Raw genomic sequence first — 21,492 nt, 5'->3', positions numbered from 1 at the left:
CATTCTCTCTCTCTCTCATTCTCTCTCTCTCTCATTCTCTCCTCTCATTCTCTCCTCTCATTCTCTCCTCTCATTCTCTCCTCTCATTCTCTCCTCTCATTCTCTCCTCTCTCTCTCTCTCATTCTCTCTCTCTCTCATTCTCTCTCTCTCTCTCATTCTCTCTCTCTTCTCTCTCTCTCTCATTCTCTCCTCTCTCTCTCTCTCATTCTCTCCCTCGCACTCTGCGCTCCCCAGACTGCAGAAATTAGCGATGCAGGTCCCGTGCCCACAGAACACAGCAATGGCGAAGATGAGAGAGCCAATCAGGACTGCGATCAGGGCATGACACTTCAAGAAAAAAAACAAAAAAAAAAATGTTGAATTTTCAATGCAGCAGCCGGCTTGGGGAGGCTGCATGATACCGGAGGAAACGTAAAGCATTTGGAAAGATTTAACCACAAAGGGAAAAAATATATATATAATCATTATAATAAAAACAGGGAAAATTACTTGCCGTAGAAGGCAGACGACATTGAAAATGTCAGTGCAGATTGCTAAATGGATTATGGGTGGATTGACAGCGACTACACGGAGAAAAAGAGCTTAAATCCCAGGCACTGTGACACTGCAAGATATTCTAGGTACAGATGGACAACATATTCCTGTAAGTACATCTCCATCCATTGCTGCATGTTTCCTGCAATATATCCCATGTCCTATAATAATAATGTTCAGTGTCCAGGGTAGTGTGTCCCCCAGTAAGTGGGTAAAGTGCCCCCCCAGTAGAAGGTAGAGTGTGCCTCCCAATAGAGGGTAACATATCCCCCCCAAATAAAAGGGTAGAGTGTCCCCCCATTAAGAGGGAAGAAAGTCCCCCAATAGGAGGGTAGAGTATCCCTTCCATTAAAGGGTAGTGTGTCCCCCTGCTTAGATGGTACACTGTTCCCCCATTAGAGGGTAGGGTCCCCCCCATTAGAGGAAAAAGTGCCCTCCCCCGTACAAGGGTAGAGTGTCCTGCAATAACAGAGCAGAGTGCCTCCCAATAAAATAGAGTGTCTGCCCATTAGAGGGTAGAGAGCCCCCCCAATAAAAGAGAAAAGTGTCCAAAGAGATGGAAGAGAGCTCCCATTAGAGGGTAGAGTGTTCCCGATAAGGACGGGAGAGTGCTCCCCATTAAAGGGTACAGTGTCACCCAATGGAAAGGAAGATTGTTCCCCTCCATTAGATAAAAAAGTGTCCCCCAATAAGTGGGCAGAATCCCCCACAACAGGATAGTGTGTCCCCCCCCCAAGAGGGAGGAGTGCCACCCAAATAACGGAGCAAAGTATCCCCCCTAATAGAGTGTCCACCCTATATGAGAGCAGAGTATCCATCCTATAAGAAGACAGAGTATCCCACCCAATGACAAAGTAAAAGAGCTTTGTGTACCCCAATAAGAGGGCATAGTGTACCCCAATAAGAGGGCATAGTGTACCCCAATAAGAGGGCAGAATGTCCCTCAATAAGAGGGCAGTGTTTCCCCCCAATAAAAAGGCAGAATGTCCTCTCAATAAAAGGGCAGAGTTTTTCTGAAGAAAGCAGAGTGTCCCCAAATAAAAGAGCCGACTGTCACCCCAATAAGAATGTAGGGTGTCCCCGTTAGAGAAAAGAGTGCCCTCCCCAGTACAAGGGTAGAGTGTCCTGCAGTAACAGAGCATAGTGACCCCCCCCCCCCCAATAAAATAGGAGAGTGTCTGCCCATTGGAGGGTAGAGAGCCCCCCTAATAAGAGCGAAAAGTGTCCAATGAGATGGAAGAGAGCTCCCATTGAAGAGTAGAGTGTTCCCCAATAGGACGGGAGAGTGCCCCCCATTAGAGGGTACAGTGTCACCCAATAGGAAGGAAGATTGTTCCCCTCCATTAGATAAAAAGGTGTCCCCCAATAAGTGGGCAGAATCCCCCACAACAGGATAGAGTGCCCCCCCCCCCCCCCCAAAGAAGGAAGAGTGCCACCCAAATAACAGAGCAAAGTATCCCCCCTAATAGAGTGTCCACCCTATATGAGAGCAGAGTATCCATCCTATAAGAAGGCAGAGTATCCCACCCAATGACAAAGTAAAAGAGCAAAGTGTACCCCAATAAGAGGGCATAGTGTACCCCAATAAGAGGGCAGAATGTCCCTAAATAAGAGGGCAGAGTTTCCCCCCAATAAAAAGGCAGAATGTCCTCTCAATAAGAGGGCATAGTGTACCCCAATAAAAAGGCAGAATGTCCTCTCAATAAGAGGGCATAGTGTACCCCAATAAAAAGGCAGAATGTCCTCTCAATAAGAGGGCATAGTGTACCCCAATAAGAGGGCAGAATGTCCCTCAATAAGAGGGCAGTGTTTCCCCCAATAAAAAGGCAGAATGTCTTCTCAATAAAGGGGCAGAGTTTTTCTGAAGAAAGCAGAGTGTCCCCAAATAAAAGAGCTGACTGTCACCCCAATAAGAAAGGGTGTCCCCCATTAAAGTGCAGAGTGTACCCTTATAACTGGCTAGCTCTCCCCCCAAATAGGATGGTACAGTGCCTCCATACTAAAGGTTAATGTCCCCCAATAAGAGGGCAGAGTTTGCCCCTGACAAGGGGCAAGAGCATCCATCACAAGCAATACAGAATGTCCCCCAGTAGAAGGTGGGCCAAAACTCTGTAAAACCTCTCCAACTCAAACGGTTCCGGTGTTTCCTGTATGGGGACTGTTGATACTTCATCATACAAAGACCATGTAAACAGTTGTACTCTTCCAACCTTGTGCTAATAGTTTGGTGAAGAGTAGACCCTTTTCTGTTCCAGCATGATTGTGTTAGTGGGATAGCGGGCCCCAGGAGAAAATAGCACTCAGATCATTGGTGTCAGTGGGATAGCGGGCCCCAGAGAAGAATAGCTCCCAGATCATTGGTGTCAGTGGGATAGCGGGCCCCAGGGGAAAATAGCCCCCAGATCATTGGTGTCAGTGGGATAGCGGGCCCCAGGGGAAAATAGCACTCAGATCATTGGTGTCAGTAGGATAGCGGGCCCCAGAGAAGAATAGCTCCCAGATCATTGGTGTCAGTGGGATAGCGGGCCCCAGGGGAAAATAGCCCCCAGATCATTGGTGTCAGTGGGATAGCGGGCCCCAGGGGAAAATAGCACTCAGATCATTGGTGTCAGTGGGATAGCGGGCCCCAGAGAAGAATAGCTCCCAGATCATTGGTGTCAGTGGGATAGCGGGCCCCAGGGGAAAATAGCCCCCAGATCATTGGTGTCAGTGGGATAGCGGGCCCCAGAGGAGAATAGTTCCCAGATCATTGGTGTCAGTGGGATAGCGGGCCCCAGGGGAAAATAGCTCCCAGATCATTGGTGTCAGTGGGATAGCGGGCCCCAGGGGAAAATAGCACTCAGATCATTGGTGTCAGTGGGATAGCGGGCCCCAGAGAAGAATAGCTCCCAGATCATTGGTGTCAGTGGGATAGCGGGCCCCAGGGGAAAATAGCCCCCAGATCATTGGTGTCAGTGGGATAGCGGGCCCCAGAGGAGAATAGTTCCCAGATCATTGGTGTCAGTGGGATAGCGGGCCCCAGGGGAAAATAGCCCCCAGATCATTGGTGTCAGTGGGATAGCGGGCCCCAGAGGAGAATAGTTCCCAGATCATTGGTGTCAGTGGAATAGCGGGCCCCAGAGGAGAATAGTTCCCAGATCATTGGTGTCAGTGGGATAGCGGGCCCCAGGGGAAAATAGCCCCCAGATCATTTGTGTCAGGGGGATAGTTGGCCCCAGGGGAGAATAGCTCCCAGATCATTGATGGTAGCGGGATAGCAGGCCCCAGGGGAAAATAGCCCCCAGATCATTGGTGCCAGTGGGATAGCGGGCCCCAAGGGAAAATAGATCCTAGATCATTGATGTCAGTGGGATAGCAGGCCCCAGGGGAAAATAGCCCCTAGATCATTGATGTCAGGGGGATAGTTGGCCCCAGGGGAGAATAGCTCCCCGATCATTGATGGTAGCGGGATAGCAGGCCCCAGGGGAAAATAGCCCCCAGATCATTGGTGTTAGTGGGATAGCGGGCCCCAGAGGAGAATAGTTCCCAGATCATTGGTGTCAGTGGAATAGCGGGCCCCAGAGGAGAAAAGTTCCCAGATCATCGGTGTCAGTGGGATAGCGGGCCCCAGGGGAAAATAGCCCCCAGATCATTGGTGTCAGTGGGATAGCGGGCCCCAGGGGAAAATAGCCCCCAGATCATTTGTGTCAGTGGGATAGCAGGCCCCAGGGGAAAATAGCCCCCAGATCATTGGTGTTAGTGGGATAGCGGGCCCCAGAGGAGAATAGCTCCCAGATCATTGGTGTCAGTGGGATAGCGGGCCCCAGGGGAAAATAGCCCCCAGATCATTTGTGTCAGGGGGATAGCGGGCCCCAGGGGAGAATAGCTCCCAGATCATTGATGGCAGTGGGATAGCGGGCCCCAGGGGAAAATAGCCCCCAGATCATTGGTGCCAGTAGGATAGCGGGCCCCAAGGGAAAATAGATCCTAGATCATTGATGTCCGTGGGATAGCAGGCCCCAGGGGAAAATAGCCCCTAGATCATTGATGTCAGGGGGATAGTTGGCCCCAGGGGAGAATAGCTCCCAGATCATTGGTGGTAGCGGGATAGCAGGCCCCAGGGGAGAATAGCTCCCAGATCATTGGTGTCAGTGGGATAGCGGGCCCCAGGGGAAGATAGCCCCCAGATCATTTGTGTCAGTGGGATAGCGGGCCCCAGAGGAGAATAGCCCCCAGATCATTGGTGTCAGTGGGATAGCGGGCCCCAGAGGAGAATAGCTCCCAGATCATTGATGGCAGTGGGATAGCGGGCCCCAGGGGAAAATAGCCCCCAGATCATTGGTGCCAGTGGGATAGCGGGCCCCAAGGGAAAATAGCCCCCAGATCATTGGTGTCAGTGGGATAGCGGGCCCCAGAGGAGAATAGCTCCCAGATCATTGGTGTCAGTGGGATAGCGGGCCCCAGGGGAAAATAGCCCCCAGATCATTGCTGCCAGTGGGATAGCGGGCCCCAAGGGAAAAATAGCCCCCAGATCATTGGTGTCAGTGGGATAGCGGGCCCCAGAGGAGAATAGCTCCCAGATCATTGGTGTCAGTGGGATAGCGGGCCCCAGGGGAAAATAGCCCCCAGATCATTGGTGTCAGTGGGATAGCGGGCCCCAGAGGAGAATAGCTCCCAGATCATTGGTGTCAGTGGGATAGCGGGCCCCAGGGTAAAATTGCCCCCAGATCATTTGTGTCAGGGGGATAGTTGGCCCCAGGGGAGAATAGCTCCCAGATCATTGATGGCAGTGGTATAGCGGCCCCAGGGGAAATAGCCCCCAGATCATTGGTGCCAGTGGGATAGCGGGCCCCAAGGGAAAATAGATCCTAGATCATTGATGTCAGTGGGATAGCATTCCCCAGAGGAGAATAGCCCCCAGATCATTGGTGTCAGTGGGATAGCGGGCCCCAGGGGAAAATAGCCCCCAGATCATTTCTGACAGTAGGATAGCGGGCCCCAGGGCAGAAAAGCCCCCAAATAATTGGTGTCAGTGTAAGTAGTTGACTTACAGGAGCTGTCAGGAGTTCTCAGGAAGTGATGCTGCATTTCGGCAGGATGGACAATTATTCTTTCATATTTGCAAAAATTTTAATTAGCCTGAAAAAAAGAAAACGAATGCAGCCACTGCATCTGAGGGCTGGTAAATATTTCATATTATAAAATCTCTGTGTTCTGTTACTGTCGGAGGTCCAGAAGAAGAGAAATTCCCTCGCACCTTTCACTTTCCACTTACTGTTCATAAAATATTGCAAACAGCATCCTTGTTTAATCTACTGCTGAGGCAAAATCAATAACAGGACAGGCCGCATATGAAGTGTTTTTTGTCTGCTGGTATCCAAAACTAAAAAAAAAAAAAAGTATTTGGCTTTACATACACTTGAAAATGGTGTATTTTTAGGTATGGATGGATGGAGCGGGGGAAGGGTGAGGGGCGTATATCTCTGTCTGTGCCCCCATTGGAGGGTTCTTTTCTTACTCCCAGTCCTGAGATGAGGAATCCAAAACTTGGCAGTTGTCACCACAGCAGGAAGTGAGGAGAAAACTCCCAATGGAGACACCCCGCCCAGTGATGGCTGAAAGGGACAAATTATCCTTCACCACCCTTAAAAAATTTCAAAGGAAAAAAATCTGTCCGGAGTTTTACTTTTATTGATATCCATCCCATACATGAAAATATGGATATGTGACAGGTGACACAGGACTCTGTGCAGGACATACAGTATCTCACAGAAGTAAGTACACCCCTCATATTTTTGTAAATATTTTATTCTATCTTTTCATGTGACAACACTGAAGAAATGACACTTTGCTACAATGTAAAGTAGTGAGTGTACAGCTTGTATAACAGTGTAAATTTGCTGTCCCCCCAAAATAACTCAACACACAGCCATTAATGTCTAAACCGCTGGCAACAAAAGTGAGTACACCCCTAACTGACAATGTCCAAATTGGGCCCAAAGTGTCAATATTTTGTGTGGCCGCCATTATTTTCCAGCACTGCCTTAACCCTCTTGGGCATGGAGTTCACCAGAGCTTCACAGGTTGTCACTGGAGTCCTCTTCCCCTCCTCCATGATGACATCACAGAGCTGGTGGATGTTAGAGACCTTGCGCTCCTCCTCCACCTTCCGTTTGAGGATGCCCCACAGATGCTCAATAGGGTTTAGGTCTGGAGACATGCTTGGCCAGTCCATCACCTTTACCCTCAGCTTCTTTAGCAAGGTCATCTTGGAGGTGTTTGGGGTCGTTATGTTGGAATACTGCCCTGCGACCCAGTCTCTGAAGGGAGGGGATCATGCTCTGCTTCAGTATGTCACAGTACATGTTGGCATTCATGGTTCCCTCAATGAACTGTAGCTCCCCAGTGCCGGCAGCACTCATGCAGCCCAAGACCATGACACTCCCACCACCATGCTTAACTGTAGGCAAGACACACTTGTCTTTGTACTCCTCACCTGGTTGCCGCCACACACGCTTGACACCATCTGAACCAAATAAGTTTATCTTGGTCTCATCAGAGCACAGGAGATGGTTCCAGTAATCCATGTCCTTAGTCTGCTTGTCTTCAGCAAACTGTTTGCGGGCTTTCTTGTGCATCATCTTTAGAAGAGACTTCCATCTGGGATGACAGCCATGCAGACCAATTTGATGCAGTGTGCGGCGTATGGTCTGAGCACTGACAGGCTGACCCCCCCCCCCACCCCTTCAAACTCTGCAGCAATGCTGGCAGCACTCATACATCTATTTCCCAAAGACAACCTCTGGATATGACGCTGAGCACGTGCACTCAACTACTTTGGTTGACCATGGTGAGGCCTGTTCTGAGTGGAACCTGTCCTGTTAAATCGCTGTATGGTCTTGGCCACCATGCTGCAGCTCAGTTTCAGGGTCTTGGCAATCTTCTTATAGCCTAGGCCATCTTTATGTAGAGCATCAATTCTTTTTTTCACAACCTCAGAGAGTTTTTTGCCATGAGGTGCCATGTTGAACTTTCAGTGACCAGTAAGAGAGAGTGAGAGCGATAACACCAAATTTAACACACCTGCTCCCCATTCACACCTGAGAACTTGTAACACTAACGAGTCACATGACACCGGGTGGAGGGAAAATGGCTAATTGGGCCCAATTCGGACATTGTCACTTAGGGGTGTACTCACTTTTGTTGCCAGCGGTTTAGACATTAATGGCTGTGTGTTGAGTTATTTTGAGGGGACAGCAAATTTACACTGTTATACAAGCTGTACACTCACTACTTTACATTGTAGCAAAGTGTCATTTCTTCAGTGTTGTCACATGAAAAGATAGAATAAAATATTTACAAAAATATGAGGGGTGTACTCACTTTTTTGAGATACTGTATATGTGACAGGTGACACAGGACTTTGCAGGATCCTGATGCCCCTATTGGCCCTTCTAAGTCTTCTGACTATTGTTTAAAGGCCATGCAATACATTATATTTAAAAAAAAAAAAAAGTTGTGAAGAATATTGAACCAGCCGTGTTAGCCTTGGTTGAACCTTGGTCGCGGTGAACCAGATCCTCATCCCTCATTGATGGCCAGAAGTAGAAACCTACTTTCTGGAAATGTGAACTAATTTTGAACATCAAGTTATTCTAACTAGAATTTGGTTTTCAGGACTGAATCTCTTAGATTAAAAAAAAGAGGTCCAGAAGCGTCCAGGAACTTTCGGGGTGTTACATAGTTACATAGTAGGTGAGGTTGAATAAAGACAATAGTCCATCCAGTTCAACCTGTGTAGGTGTGTGTGGCCGTAATCATCTCACATACCCCTGAATGTTCTGATCCTTGAGATGTACGTCTAAGAGTCTTTTGAAAGCCACCATACTTCCCGCAGAAACCACCTCTTGTGGTAGAGAATTCCACATTCTTGTAGCTCTAACAGTAAAGAACCCCCCACGTTGCCTGATGTTTAAACGCTTCTCCTTTAATCGCATTGTATGCCCTCTTGTCCTCATGGAATCCCTTCGACTGAATAGCTTTTTTTCTATGCCAAGATCACCATTGAGATATTTATAAATTGCTATCATGTCCCCCCTCAGGCGTCTCTTCTCCAGGGAGAATAAATCAAGCGATTGCAGACGCTCCTCATAATTAAAGTCCTCCAATTCCCTAATCAGTTTAGTTGCCCTTCTCTGGACTCTCTCCAGCTCCAACACATCCCTCCTGAGGACTGGCGACCAGAACTGGACAGAATACTCCAGATGCGGTCGGACCAGAGTTTTATAATGTGAAAGGATTATAGTCTTATCTCTGGAATACATCCCTTTCTTTATGCATGCTACTATTCTGGGTGATGTTCCTTGTTGGTGGCGTTTATCTCTGGGGGTCACAAAGATTTCTACATTCATGGGGCAATCTGAACAACATCAACATGCAAAATTATCCAGCAGGATCCATTTTATTTGATTTATTCGAATTATATCGCACACAAGCGTGCCACGGCCTTCTACATGAGAGAACAAACCTTATTTCTTTGTTATGTGAAAGGCTCGTCCTGATGTCCCGAAGTGAAATTCCAGAACATTTTGGTGCTTGGATGATCCTTGACTGGAATTTGGCTTTTGGCATGCTGGCCATGGATTGTAACGATGAAGACCATTTTAGCCGAGTCGCATCCAATTTTCATCATGACATATCCCTAATGCATGTTACGTAACACAGAGGTATTTAGAGTAAACTACACAATCTATACAGTCACATGTCAGAATTACATTCTTTAGTTGTGTATTATTATACTCTGTGCTGGTTCTCCATGCTGGACAAATAACTAACAATATTTTTTAGGCAGGCGCAGTCTACTGTCTCCATTGCAAGTGATGCTCAACTGCAGCGGCATGGGAGAGGGAGAGGAAGTCAAGAGGAATATGGTTCCTCTATGGTTTCCTTGGTCACTGCGGAAGCTATCGAATTGGATGCTGCCATTCCATGTGACTCTGGAGGACATCTTGGGTCAATCAGAGTCTATTCTTCCATTCTTGGCAAGCATTTATCGTGTCGTGTAGGTAGTGTAGAGCAGTGGTCCTCAACCCTGGCCTACAGGGCCCACTAACAGGCCAGATTTTCAAGATAACTGAAATACATCCAAGGTGATATAATTTGCTGCTCAGTGATTGCAGTACTCTAGTCTGCATCTCCCCAAGGTAATACCTAAAATCTGGCCTGTTAGTGGGCCCTGTAGGCCAGGGTTGAGGACCACTGGTGTAGAGACAGGTCACTCATCTGTCTCAATAGTGAATAGCGGTAGGGAGAAGTTCCAGATGAGTAGGGAAAGGATAGGGACACGCCATCTTTCCTGGAAGCCTCCTCATTTGGATACGGACCAGCCAGGCCACAATCTACCCCTCAGAACAGACACTGTCAAGAGGCACATGGTTTCTCTATGGTTTCCTGGGTCCCTGGGGAAGCTATCCAATTGGATGCTGCCACTCCATGTGACTCGGGAGGACATCTTGGGTCAATCAGAGTCTATTTGAGACCCTGGCTTCCAGTCTAGGCAAGTAGTTATCGTGTGGGCAGTGTAGGGACAGGTCACCCATATGTCAGCAATCGTGAATTGCGGTAGGGAGAGGTTCCAGATGAGTAGGGAAAGGATAGAGACACGCCATCCTTCCTGGAAGCCTCATCATTTGGATATGGACTAATCAGGCTGCATTCTGTCCCCCAAAACAGATACTGTCGGCACATTCGGGGCCTGCTCTGCTACAGATTGTTGTTATATCCTGTGAGTGTTCCCGGTCAGTTGCCTTCCCGCCGGGTTTGTGGTGAATTGTGAACTTTAACTTTAATACAAGTTCTGTTTTCTGCAAGCGACTCTGAGTGTTTACTACCGCCACACCACACTGCACCTCCCCACCTCTTCTGTCTCTAAAATGCAAACTTCTCCTTGGCTTTCTAGGCTTCCACAGTCCAGTTATGGAGAAATGGAAGGGGCGGTAATTTAAAACTGACTTCAGGCAGGTACAAGGCCAAATTCAGTACATTGTGTTGTGGGGTCGACCTGTACTGGCCTGCTTGTCCTCCATGTGTACAGCCATGTGCTGGGGGAGCACCTATACTCTTTAACCCATTCCTACCCAGCATAGGTTGGTCTCCTCACTGAGGCTCTATGGGCACGGGATCCTCTCCTGAGCACCATGGGAGGAGCATCCCTGGGAGACCCTGAGCCTGACCTAACCTGCACAACCCAGTAGCCTATTCCATACTTTTCTCAAGACGTTACGGTAATGGACCCTAATAACAGCTTTATCTAGCACCTTGTTCATTTTAAGAATATGTTTCCATCTTGAGGTCAGGAGAAGGCCACACAACGATGCCTCCATTGATTGGAATCTTCCTTCTGCTAACCTCAAGATTGGAACATCTTAAAACAAAAAAAAAAAGGAGCCGGGTACTGAGGAGGCTAGGATATGGAACAGTACACACAATAATTCCTCCATTGATTGGAATCTTCCTTTTTCTAACCTCAAAATGGGAATATCTTCTTCAAACAAACAAGGAGCTGGGTACTATGGAGGTAAGGATAAGGAAGAGTCCAAACAAGGATGCCTCCATTGATTGGAATCTTCCTCCTTCTAACCTCCTGATGGGAACATCTTCTTAAAACTAACAAGGAGCTGGTTACTGAAGAGGTAAGTGGAAGTAAGAGTCAACACAACGGTGCCTTCATTAAAATTAACAAGGTGTTGGGTACTGAGGAGATTAGGATAAGAAATAGTCCACACAATACCTCCATTGATTGGAATCTTCCTTCTACTAACCTCAAGATGGGAACATCTTCTTAAAACGAACAAGGAGCAGAGTACTGAGAAGATTAGGATAAGGAAGAGTCCACACAACAATACCTCCATTTATTGGAAACTTCCTTCTTCTAAACTCAAGAGGGGAACATCTTAAAACGAACAAGGTGGTGGGTACTGAGGAGGTTAGGAAAAGGAAGAGTCGAAACAAGGATGACTCCATTGTTTGGAATCTTCCTTTTTCTAACCGCAAATTGGGAACATCTTAAAACGAACAAGGAACTGGGTACTGAGAAGATTAGGATAAGGAAGATTCCACACAACAATGCCTCTATTTTTTGGAATCTTCCTTCTGCTAACCTCAAGAGAGAACATCTTCTTAAAGCAAATAAGGAGCTGGGTACTGAGAAGATTGGGATAAGGAAGAGTCCACACAACAATTCCTCTATTTATTGGAATCTTCCTTCTTCTAACCTGAAGGTGGGAAGATCTTAAAATGAACAAGGAGCTGGGAACTGAGAAGATTAGGATAAGGAAGAGTCCACACAACAATACCTCTATTTATTGGAATCTTCCTTCTACTAACCTCAAGATGGGAACATCTTCTTAAAATGAACAAGGAACTGGGTACTGAGAAGATTAGGATAAGGATGAATCCACACAACAATACCTCCATTGATTGGAATCTTCCTTCTACTAACCTCAAGATGGGAACATCTTAAAACGAACAAGGTGCTGGGTACTGAGGAGGTTAGGAAAAGGAAGAGTCGACACAAGGATGCCTCCATTGTTTGGAATCTTCATTTTTCTAACCTCAAGATGAGAACATCTTAAAATTAACAAGGTGGTGGGTACTGAAGAGATTAGGTTAAGAAACGTCCAATCAACAATGCCTCTATTGATTGGAATCCTACTTCTGCTAACCTCAAGATGGGAACATCTTAAAACGAACAAGTTGCTGGGTACGAAGGAGGTTAGGAAAAGGAAGAGTCCACACAACAATGCCTCTATTTTTTGGAATCTTCCTTCTTCTAACCTCAAGATGGGAATATCTTAAAACGAACAAGGAGCTGGGTACTGAGAAGATTAGGATAAGGAAGAGTCCACACAACAATGCCTCTAGTTTTTGGAATCTTCCTTCTTCTAACCTCAAGAAAGAACATCTTCTTAAGCGATCAAGGAGCTGGGTACTGAGAAGATTAGGATAAGGAAGAGTCCACACAACAATACCTCCATTGATTAGAATCTTCCTTCTTCTAACCTCAAGATGGGAACATCTTAAAATGAACAAGGAACTGGTTACTGAGGAGGTTAGGATAAGGAAGAGTTCACACATCAATGCCTCTATTTATTGGAATCTTCCTTCTAACCTCAAGATGGGAACATCTTGAAACGCCCAAGGTGCTGGGTACTGAGGAGGTTAGGAAAAGGAAGAGTCCACACAAGGATGCCTCCATTGTTTGGAATCTTCATTTCTCTAACTTTAAGGTGAGAACATCTTAAAATTAACAAGGTGCTGGGTACTAAGGAGGTTAGGAAAAGGAAGAGTCGACACAAGGATGCCTCCATTGTTAGGAATCTTCTTTTTCTAACCTCAAGATGGGAACATCTTAACACGAACAAGGTGCTGGGTACTGAGGAGGTTAGGATAAGAGTCTCCACTATGGAAGCCTTTCAACCCTTTACTGAAACTCAGTTGATTCCCAGTCTAGCAACACAGTACATACACATCCTTTCCATCATCCCAAAGGTGACGACACACGGGAGCAGTAAAGCAGACTGAAGTTCATGGGGTCACACAGGGACACTGGATCTTATAACTTGCTGGTTAATTTTCCTATGAAAGCTGTTTTAATTGCCCGTTTTTTCCTTCTGTATCAAAGTTTATTCCCAGCGTATAAACAACCATCCACAGGCTAAGGGGAATTCCAGGTCACTTAGTCCTTCTGCCAAGAATAGGATAATCAGGATATTGACTCGACAGATAAAGCTTTATGGGATTGCATGACAAAAGTGAACTCACGCTTTAAAGAGAACATGTAAATGTTTTGTACATTTGGCAAAGCTCTAGCCATAATTAGCAACATAAAAATAAAGAGCCCATTAAAAGGTCAAATAACAAAATCCGCTTTAGTTGCAATATTCACTTTGAATCTAGTGATTACACCCGTAATACTTTGTATCTGCCACTAAATGTCCTTAGTCTGATGGTCTCAAAATCATTGAACCTATTTTCTCTAGGTCTAGATTACCCTGGATCTGCCCCAGCCTGTGACTGGACCTTGAAAAGAGAAGCAGTACATTGTTGAGCTTACTTCTCTATCACTCTGCTCTATCCTCCTATCAGCATGCTCCCTGTCAGTGCTAGAATTAGTTGGCTGTTTGTGTTCCTTCCCCATCTCCTAATCTGAGCTCGGCAGTGCAGGGACTGCAAGAGGCTAATACCAGGTCACATTCAGGTACTTTCACTGCATGCACATTGTTTCCAGGCTCTCTTTACCACCTGTTGAAAAATATGTGTTGCTTACAGTCCTCAGTAGCTGTAGCTGACATTTACATACAAGTGAATATGTCAGAGCAGTGAATTCCCTGCCCCATCCCCCTTCCAAAGCCTCTTCTGAGGCTTTAAACAGGGACTGAGAGTCTGAAAGAAAACAACTTCTGCTGTGGTCTCTCATTAGATAACCCATAGTGCTCTGGGGTGCACCCTGTATTAACCACTTGCTGACCGCTTACCGCATATTTACTGCGGCAGTGTGGCTCTCCCAGGCAAATCGACGTAGGTCTAAGTCGGTCGCTTGGTGGCAGCTAGGGGGCGAGCGCGGGGAAGCCGATGCAGCAGGCAGGCGGCTCCGATTGCCGCTTGACACCCGCGATCGCTCCCCGCTGAGAGAGAAGAACGGTCGGATGTTGTAAACACAGCTGCCCGTTCTTCTCCCTGGAATGATCACAGAGCTCCTGTGATCCTTCTATATAGGATCACAGGTCTCTATGGTCATTCCACAAGCCACGCCCCCCACAGTTAGAAACACGCCCCTAGGTACACATTTAAACCCTTGATCACCCACACTGTTAACCCCTTCCCTGCCAGTGTCATTAGTACAGTGACAGTGCATATTTTTAGCACTGATTACTGTAGTAATGTCACTGGTCCCCCCCAAAAGTGTCAAAAATGTCAGTCAGGGGTCCGATCTGTCCGCCGCAATGTCGCAGTCCCGCAAAAAATCGCAGATCGCGCCATTACTAGTTAAAAAAAAAAAAACAATAAAAATGACATAAATCTTTCCTGTAGTTAGTAAACGCGATAACATTTGTGCAAACCAATCAAAATACGCTTATTGCGATATTTTTTTTTTTTTTTTTACCAAAAATATGTAGCAGAAAACAAATTGGCCTAAAATGTTAAAAAATTTAGATTTTTACATTTTTGTTTTTTTGGGAATGTTCTATAGCAGAATATGAAAAAATATTGTTTTTTTTTTTCCGAATTGTTGCATTTTTTTTTTTTATAGCGCAAAAGATAAAAATCGCACAGGTGATCAAATACCACCAAAAGAAAGCTTTATTTGTGGAAAAAAAAAGGACGTAAATTTATTTTGGGTACAGCGTCGCACGACCGCGCAATTGTCAGTTAAACCACGCAGTGCCAAGTTGAAAAAAGTGGCCTGGTCATTAAGGGGGCAAATCCTTCCGGTCTTAATGTGGTTAAATGCTTGGTAAAATCTTTGTAAAATAACAATAATATAAAATGTGAAGAGTTAAAAATATAAAACGTCGATTTAAAAAATCATAGAATCATAAAATAAAAAATAAAAAAATTGACTCAAAGCCATAATCTTTTCCCGTTAAAAACAGCCATTTTTTTTTTTTCAACGTTAAATTCAATGCTTTAAATACCGAACAGAATTCCTGGCAATTGCGCATTCTTGGCATTATCCTTCTAGTAGGCTGACATATGGCGGTGAGTGAAATCCTGGCAATGATACTTCACAGATGAGGCGCTCGCCATATGACGCCATGACGTGAAATAGACGGGAGCTGGCCCACGGTCAGCTTTTATAATCCCGTTGATCAGACCATGGCCCAGGTTGGTAAATGGGAAGACATCTGCTCCTGTCAAAAATCATCCATTGCTCTATTTTTTTTATCTTTTCCACCACCTATTGGATATTCTGGAGCAGGCGAAGACGCCAAAACAGACGTTAGTCGTAATGCAGATAGGAGCGTGAAGTCAGAGGACATGGCATGTCATGGCGATGAGGAATAGGACATCCTGTGTTATATGAAGTCTCATATTCTGAGCACAGGAAACATAAGGACGAGTCATTTTTATATTATTCTAAATGTTAACAACCTATTCATTTATAGAGCGCCATCTTCAGGCAGACAAGGGGGCCAAGCAGCTCCACCTCCTGGGACTGGTGGTCCAGTGGGGGCCTTTGTGTTCTAAGCTGCTCAATGGCAGCAAATTTGTAAAAGTTAAAATTTAACAAGTTATATTCAGGTTTGTAGCGTATTAATTTATGTACAGTACTTTAATATTAAATCATTTATATAACCTCTAAATTTGTATTATAGAGTGCCCCTATAGCGCTCAGTTTATAAAGAATTCTGAGCTTTCTAATGTGGGATTCTGGGCTTTGTAATATGAGTGTCTGGAATAAGTAATATGTATCTCTGGGCTTTGTAATGTGAGATTCCAGTCTTTATAATACAGTATTCTGGGATCTGTAATATGGGATTCAGGGATGTGTAAAATGGAACTGTGGGCGTTGTAAAATGAGGTTCTGGACATTGTAATACAAGATTCCGGGCTTTGTAATCTAGAAATCTGGGCTTTGTAATATTGGGATTCTGGGCTTTGTAATTTTGGGATTCTGGGCTTTGTAATCTGGGATTCTGGGCTTTGTAATATTGGGATTCTGGGTTTTGTGATGTGGGATTCTGGGCTTTGTGATGTGGGATTCTGGGCTTTGTAATATTGGGATTCTGGGCTTTGTAATATTGGGATTCTGGGCTTTGTAATATTGGGATTCTGGGATTTATAATATTGGGATTCTGGGCTTTGTAATATTGGGATTCTGGGCTTTATAATATTGGGATTCTGGGCTTTGTAATATTGGGATTCTGGGCTTTGTAATATTGGGATTCTGGGCTTTGTAATATTGGGATTCTGGGCTTTGTAATATTGGGATTCTGGGCTTTATAATATTGGGATTCTGGGCTTTGTAATATTGGGATTCTGGGCTTTATAATATTGGGATTCTGGGCTTTGTAATATTGGGATTCTGGGCTTTGTAATATTGGGATTCTGGGCTTTGTAATATTGGGATTCTGGGCTTTGTAATATTGGGATTCCGGGCTTTATAATATTGGGATTCTGGGCTTTGTAATATTGGGATTCTGGGCTTTGTAATATTGGGATTCTGGGCTTTGTATTATTTGGATTCTGGGCTTTGTAATATTGGGATTCTGGGCTTTGTAATATGGGATTCTGGGCTTTGTAATATTGGGATTGTGGGCTTTGTAATATTGGGATTCTGGGCTTTGTAATATTGGGATTCTGGGCTTTGTAATATTGGGATTGTGGGCTTTGTAATATTGGGATTCTGGGCTTTGTAATATTGGGATTCTGGGCTTTGTAATATTGGGATTCTGGGCTTTGTAATATTGGGATTCTGGGCTTTATAATATTGGGATTCTGGGCTTTGTAATATGGGATTCTGGGCTTTGTATTATTTGGATTCTGGGCTTTGTAATATTGGGATTCTGGGCTTTGTAATATTGGGATTCTGGGCTTTGTATTATTTGGATTCTGGGCTTTGTAATATTGGGATTCTGGGCTTTGTAATATGGGATTCTGGGCTTTGTAATATTGGGATTCTGGGCTTTGTAATATTGGAATTCTGGGCTTTGTAATATTGGGATTCTGGGCTTTGTAATATTGGGATTCTGGGCTTTATAATATTGGGATTCTGGGCTTTGTAATATTGGGATTCTGGGCTTTGTATTATTTGGATTCTGGGCTTTGTAATGTGGGTTTCTGGGCTTTGTAATGTGGGATTCTGGGCTTTGTGATGTGGGATTCTGGGCTTTGTAATATTGGGATTCTGGGCTTTGTAATATTAGATTCTGGGCTTTGTAATATGTAAGTCTTAGCTTGATAATATTGGAATTCAGGGTTTTGAAATATTGGGATTTTGGGCTTTGTAATATGTGATCCTGAGCTTTCTATTATATGATTCTGGGCTTTCTATTATATGATTTTGGGCTTTTTGATATCAGAATCTGGGCTTTGCAATATGTGATTCTCACCTTTCCAATCTGGAATTGTGGGCATTGTAATTTTGGGATTCTGGGCTTTGTAATCTAGAAATCTGGGCTTTGTAATATGGGATTCTGGGCTTAGTAATATTAGATTCTGGGTTTAGTAATATGGGATTCTCAACTTTGTAATATTGGGATTCTGGACTTTGTATTATTTGGATTCTGGGCTTTGTAATCTGGGATTCTGGACTTTGTAATATTGGGATTCTGGGCTTTGTAATATTGGGATTCTGGGCTTTGTAATATGTTAATCTTAGCTTTATAATATGGAATTCAGGGCTTTGTAATATTGGGATTTTGGGCTTTGTAATATGCGATTCTGGTCTTTCTATTATATGATTCTGGGCTTTCTATTATATGATTCTGGGCTTTCTATTATATGATTCTGGGCTTATTGATATCAGAATCTGGGCTTTGCAATATGTGATTCTCCCCTTTGCAATCTAGAATTGTGGGCTTTGTAATTTTGGGATTCTGGGCTTTGTAATCTAGAAAGCCGGGCTTTGTAATATGGGATTCTGGGCTTAGTAATATGGGATTCTCAACTTTGTAATATTGGGATTCTGGGCTTTGTATTATTTAGATTCTGGGCTTTGTGATGAGGGATTCTGGGCTTTGTAATGTGGGATTCTGAGCTTTGTAATTGATTCTGGGCTTTGAAATATGTAATTCTTGGCTTTATAATATGGAATTCAGGGATTTGTAATATTGGGATTTTGGGTTTTGTAATATATGATTCTGGGCTTTTTGATATTCTATTATCTGATTCTGGGCTTTTTGATATCAGAATCTGGGCTTTGCAATATGTGATTCTCACTTTTGTAATCTGGAATTCTGGGCTTTGTAATATTGGGATTCTGGGCTTTGTAATATGGGATTCTGGGCTTTGTATTATTTGGATTCTGGGCTTTGTAATATTGGGATTCTGGGCTTTGTAATATTGGGATTCTGGGCTTTGTATTATTTGGATTCTGGGCTTTGTATTATTTGGATTCTGGGCTTAGTAATGTGGGATTCTGGGCTTTGTCGTGGGATTCTGGGCTTTGTAATATGTAATTCTTGGCTTCATAATATGGAATTCGGCGCTTTGTAATATTGGGATTTTGGGCATTGTTATATTGGGATTTTGGGCATTGTAATATGTGATTCTGGGCTTTCTACTATATGATTCTGGGCTTTTTGATATCAGAATCTGGGCTTTGCAATATGTGATTCTCACCTTTGTAATCTGGAATTCTGGATTTTGTATTATGGGATTCTGGGCTTTGTAATTTTGGGATTATGGCCTCTGTAATATTGGATTCTCACCTTTGTAATATTTGGATTCTGGGTTTTGTTATATGTGAGCCTGAGTCCCCTCTCGGTGCTCCCCAAGTTTTGTGTCCCTGTCACTTATAGCTTGAGCAGTGCCATGCCAAGCTGACCCACATTTCCCATAGACGCCAATGAATGCTGAAAACTGAAGGGGAAGGCAGGAAGGGGGTTAAAGTGCCCTGTATTTAAATGGTTAACGGGAGTCATATGACAGGTTAAAAAAAAAAAACAGCATTGGGTCCTCCCCAAAATCCATGCAATGCCCTTTGGGTCTGGTACAGATATTAATGGGAACTCCACGCCAAAATTAAAAAATAAACAGTGTGGGATCCCCCCCAAAATCCATACCAGACCCCTATCTGAAAAAAACAAGAATTGGAGAGACCAATAATCCCCCCAGGAAAGGAGTCAACTAGGGACACCGTTGTGGAAAATACAAAAATATGATGACTTTATTAGGCACGTATGCCAGTAAGTAAGTAAGTATATTTGTCTAATGACGGCACCCTTATAAAAAGTCCCCTTTTTATGCCCCCTCCATGTTTTTCTCTTTCTATTCACGTATGCCAGTAAAAAAAAGAAACAGTGTAACAAGGTGCAGCACAGCATAGATAAAAAACAATTAAGAACAAAACAACAACCAATGGAATACCATCAACCCGGGTTGAATGAGCAGATTAATAAACTTGATGAACAATCATAGTGGATGGCACACTACGGACTCCAGGGATCAAATGGGAAATAGATGGTGTTACACAGTCCCAATGCCAATAGTTGCTGATAACAGAATTATAGAGGCAATGCTCTGCAGGTACAGTTCCAGGTGGATGAGGTCACCACATGGGGTGAACAATTAATAGAGGTATAGTAGCCTATATGCAAGGAACTGAGTCTGCTGGAGACAAATAGCTGGTAAGTTGAAAACAGGCACAAGGAATTTGCTGCATGAGACGGTTTCCCAGGTGAACCATACACTGTATAGATAACAGATGAGATCGATAGAGATTCAATATAGATATTGTTTAGCAGGCAGTGTTAATAAGTTTACCGTCCTTGAGAACGAGCCGTAGACGTCTTTCCAGGATGAGGAAACTGGCTTGACGCCAGTGAAACGCGTCAGTGTCCACGTCATCAGTCCACATCCAATGGAACAGTGACCATCGTGACCATCGGCTGGAGTCTCAGCGTCCCCCCACCCCCGTACGTCCGGCGTGACGTTAGAACGCAATCGGCGTGTCTATCCCCGCTCCTGGGAAGGATTCAGAGGGGAGCTAATCTCGGGGAACGCTAACGTCGGAGTGCACCGTGAACAGGTCATTTGGGTCCACACATCCTGGAAAGACATCTACGGCTCGTTCTCAAGGACGGTAAACTTAATAACACTGCCTGCTAAACAATATCTATATTGAAACTCTATACACTTTTTATGGCAATAACTTGCATGTAAGCATTTAAAATGAGGACTTTTGATTTTTCATGTTCGTGTCCCATAGACTTTAATAGAGTTTGCATGTTTGCTAGAGCTTTTTCCCTGTTCGAGATGTTCGAGATGTTCTGGTGCGAACCGAACACATTCGACTCATCACTAATTGGGATTCTGGGCTTTGTTATACAGTATGTGATTCTGGGCTTGGTAATATGTGACTCTGGACTTTGTAATATATGATTCTTGGCTTTGTAACATGTGATTCTGGGCTCTGTAACGTGATTCTGAGCTTTTTAATATGAGATTTTGGGCTTTGTAGTGTCGGATTCTATGCTTTTCACAAGTAACATGAGATGTTGGGCTTTTTAATATGGGATTTTGGGCTTTCGCAACTTCAGATCAATACTTTTCTCATCAAAACTTCTCTTTGCAAAGTCTACATGCTCTACTACTAATAATTAAATTCCAACATTTTGGTCCCCAATATCTATGGTTAAAGGGCTCCACTATAGGCACATACATACAGACACATGCCTTTTATATGAGATCCTTGCATTATACTAAGCACAAATGAAGACTTACTTGAGTGTTTATAAAAAGAGGTGAGGTCTAGGGAATTCTAGTCTATGGATTCAACCTTGCTCCATGGCACTTGCACCTGCTATAGACAGACCTTGAGCAATAGAATTGCCGGTAGTTCTACATGACTGGGTGGAGGAACACTTCCAAGAAAAAAGTTTAAATTGAAGAGGACAGTGAAGGTACAAGAGGCCTTACCTGATTGGTGGTTGACAGTCAAGTGGTTGGGAGGTGCCATTGGGGTAGGACCTGTGATGATTGCTGTCTTAGTTTTAGAAAGATTTGGGTTGGAACTGGGATTATAGGAACTGCGTTGGAAGAACTGGGTTGGGAGATTTGGGATAGAATGGGTGTCATAGGAACTGGGTTGGAAGAAGTGGGTTGGAACAGGGATTATTGGAAATGCATTGAGAGAACTGGGTTGGTAGAGTTGGGTTGGAATGGGGATTATAGGAACGGAGTTGGAAGATATTTGGGTTGGAATGGGGATTATAGGAACGGGGTTGGAAGATATTTGGGTTGGAATGGGGATT

The 21,492-nt window shown here is 44.4% G+C and overlaps 1 protein-coding gene across 3 annotated transcripts in view; it reads left to right on the top strand.

Annotated features, from left to right (window-relative positions):
- The window catches only part of LOC309546344 (beta-arrestin-1), a 302,331-nt gene that overhangs the window by 99,182 nt on the left and 181,657 nt on the right, over nt 1–21,492 (top strand). The window contains exon 1 of one of the 3 annotated variants that reach the window (XM_082245972.1): nt 212–644. The exons of the other annotated variants lie outside the window; for them this stretch is intronic. Coding sequence (XP_082102098.1) covers nt 628–644 — 17 coding nt within the window. The 5' untranslated portion in view covers nt 212–627. Of the gene's footprint in view, nt 1–211; nt 645–21,492 lie in introns of those variants that run through there. 3 annotated transcript variants of the gene reach the window in all.

This window comes from Pelophylax lessonae, assembly GCF_965119305.1.
Source record: "Pelophylax lessonae genome assembly, chromosome: 2".
NCBI classification, from domain to species: domain Eukaryota; kingdom Metazoa; phylum Chordata; class Amphibia; order Anura; family Ranidae; genus Pelophylax; species Pelophylax lessonae.
This window is presented reverse-complemented; position numbering and strand designations above follow the sequence as displayed.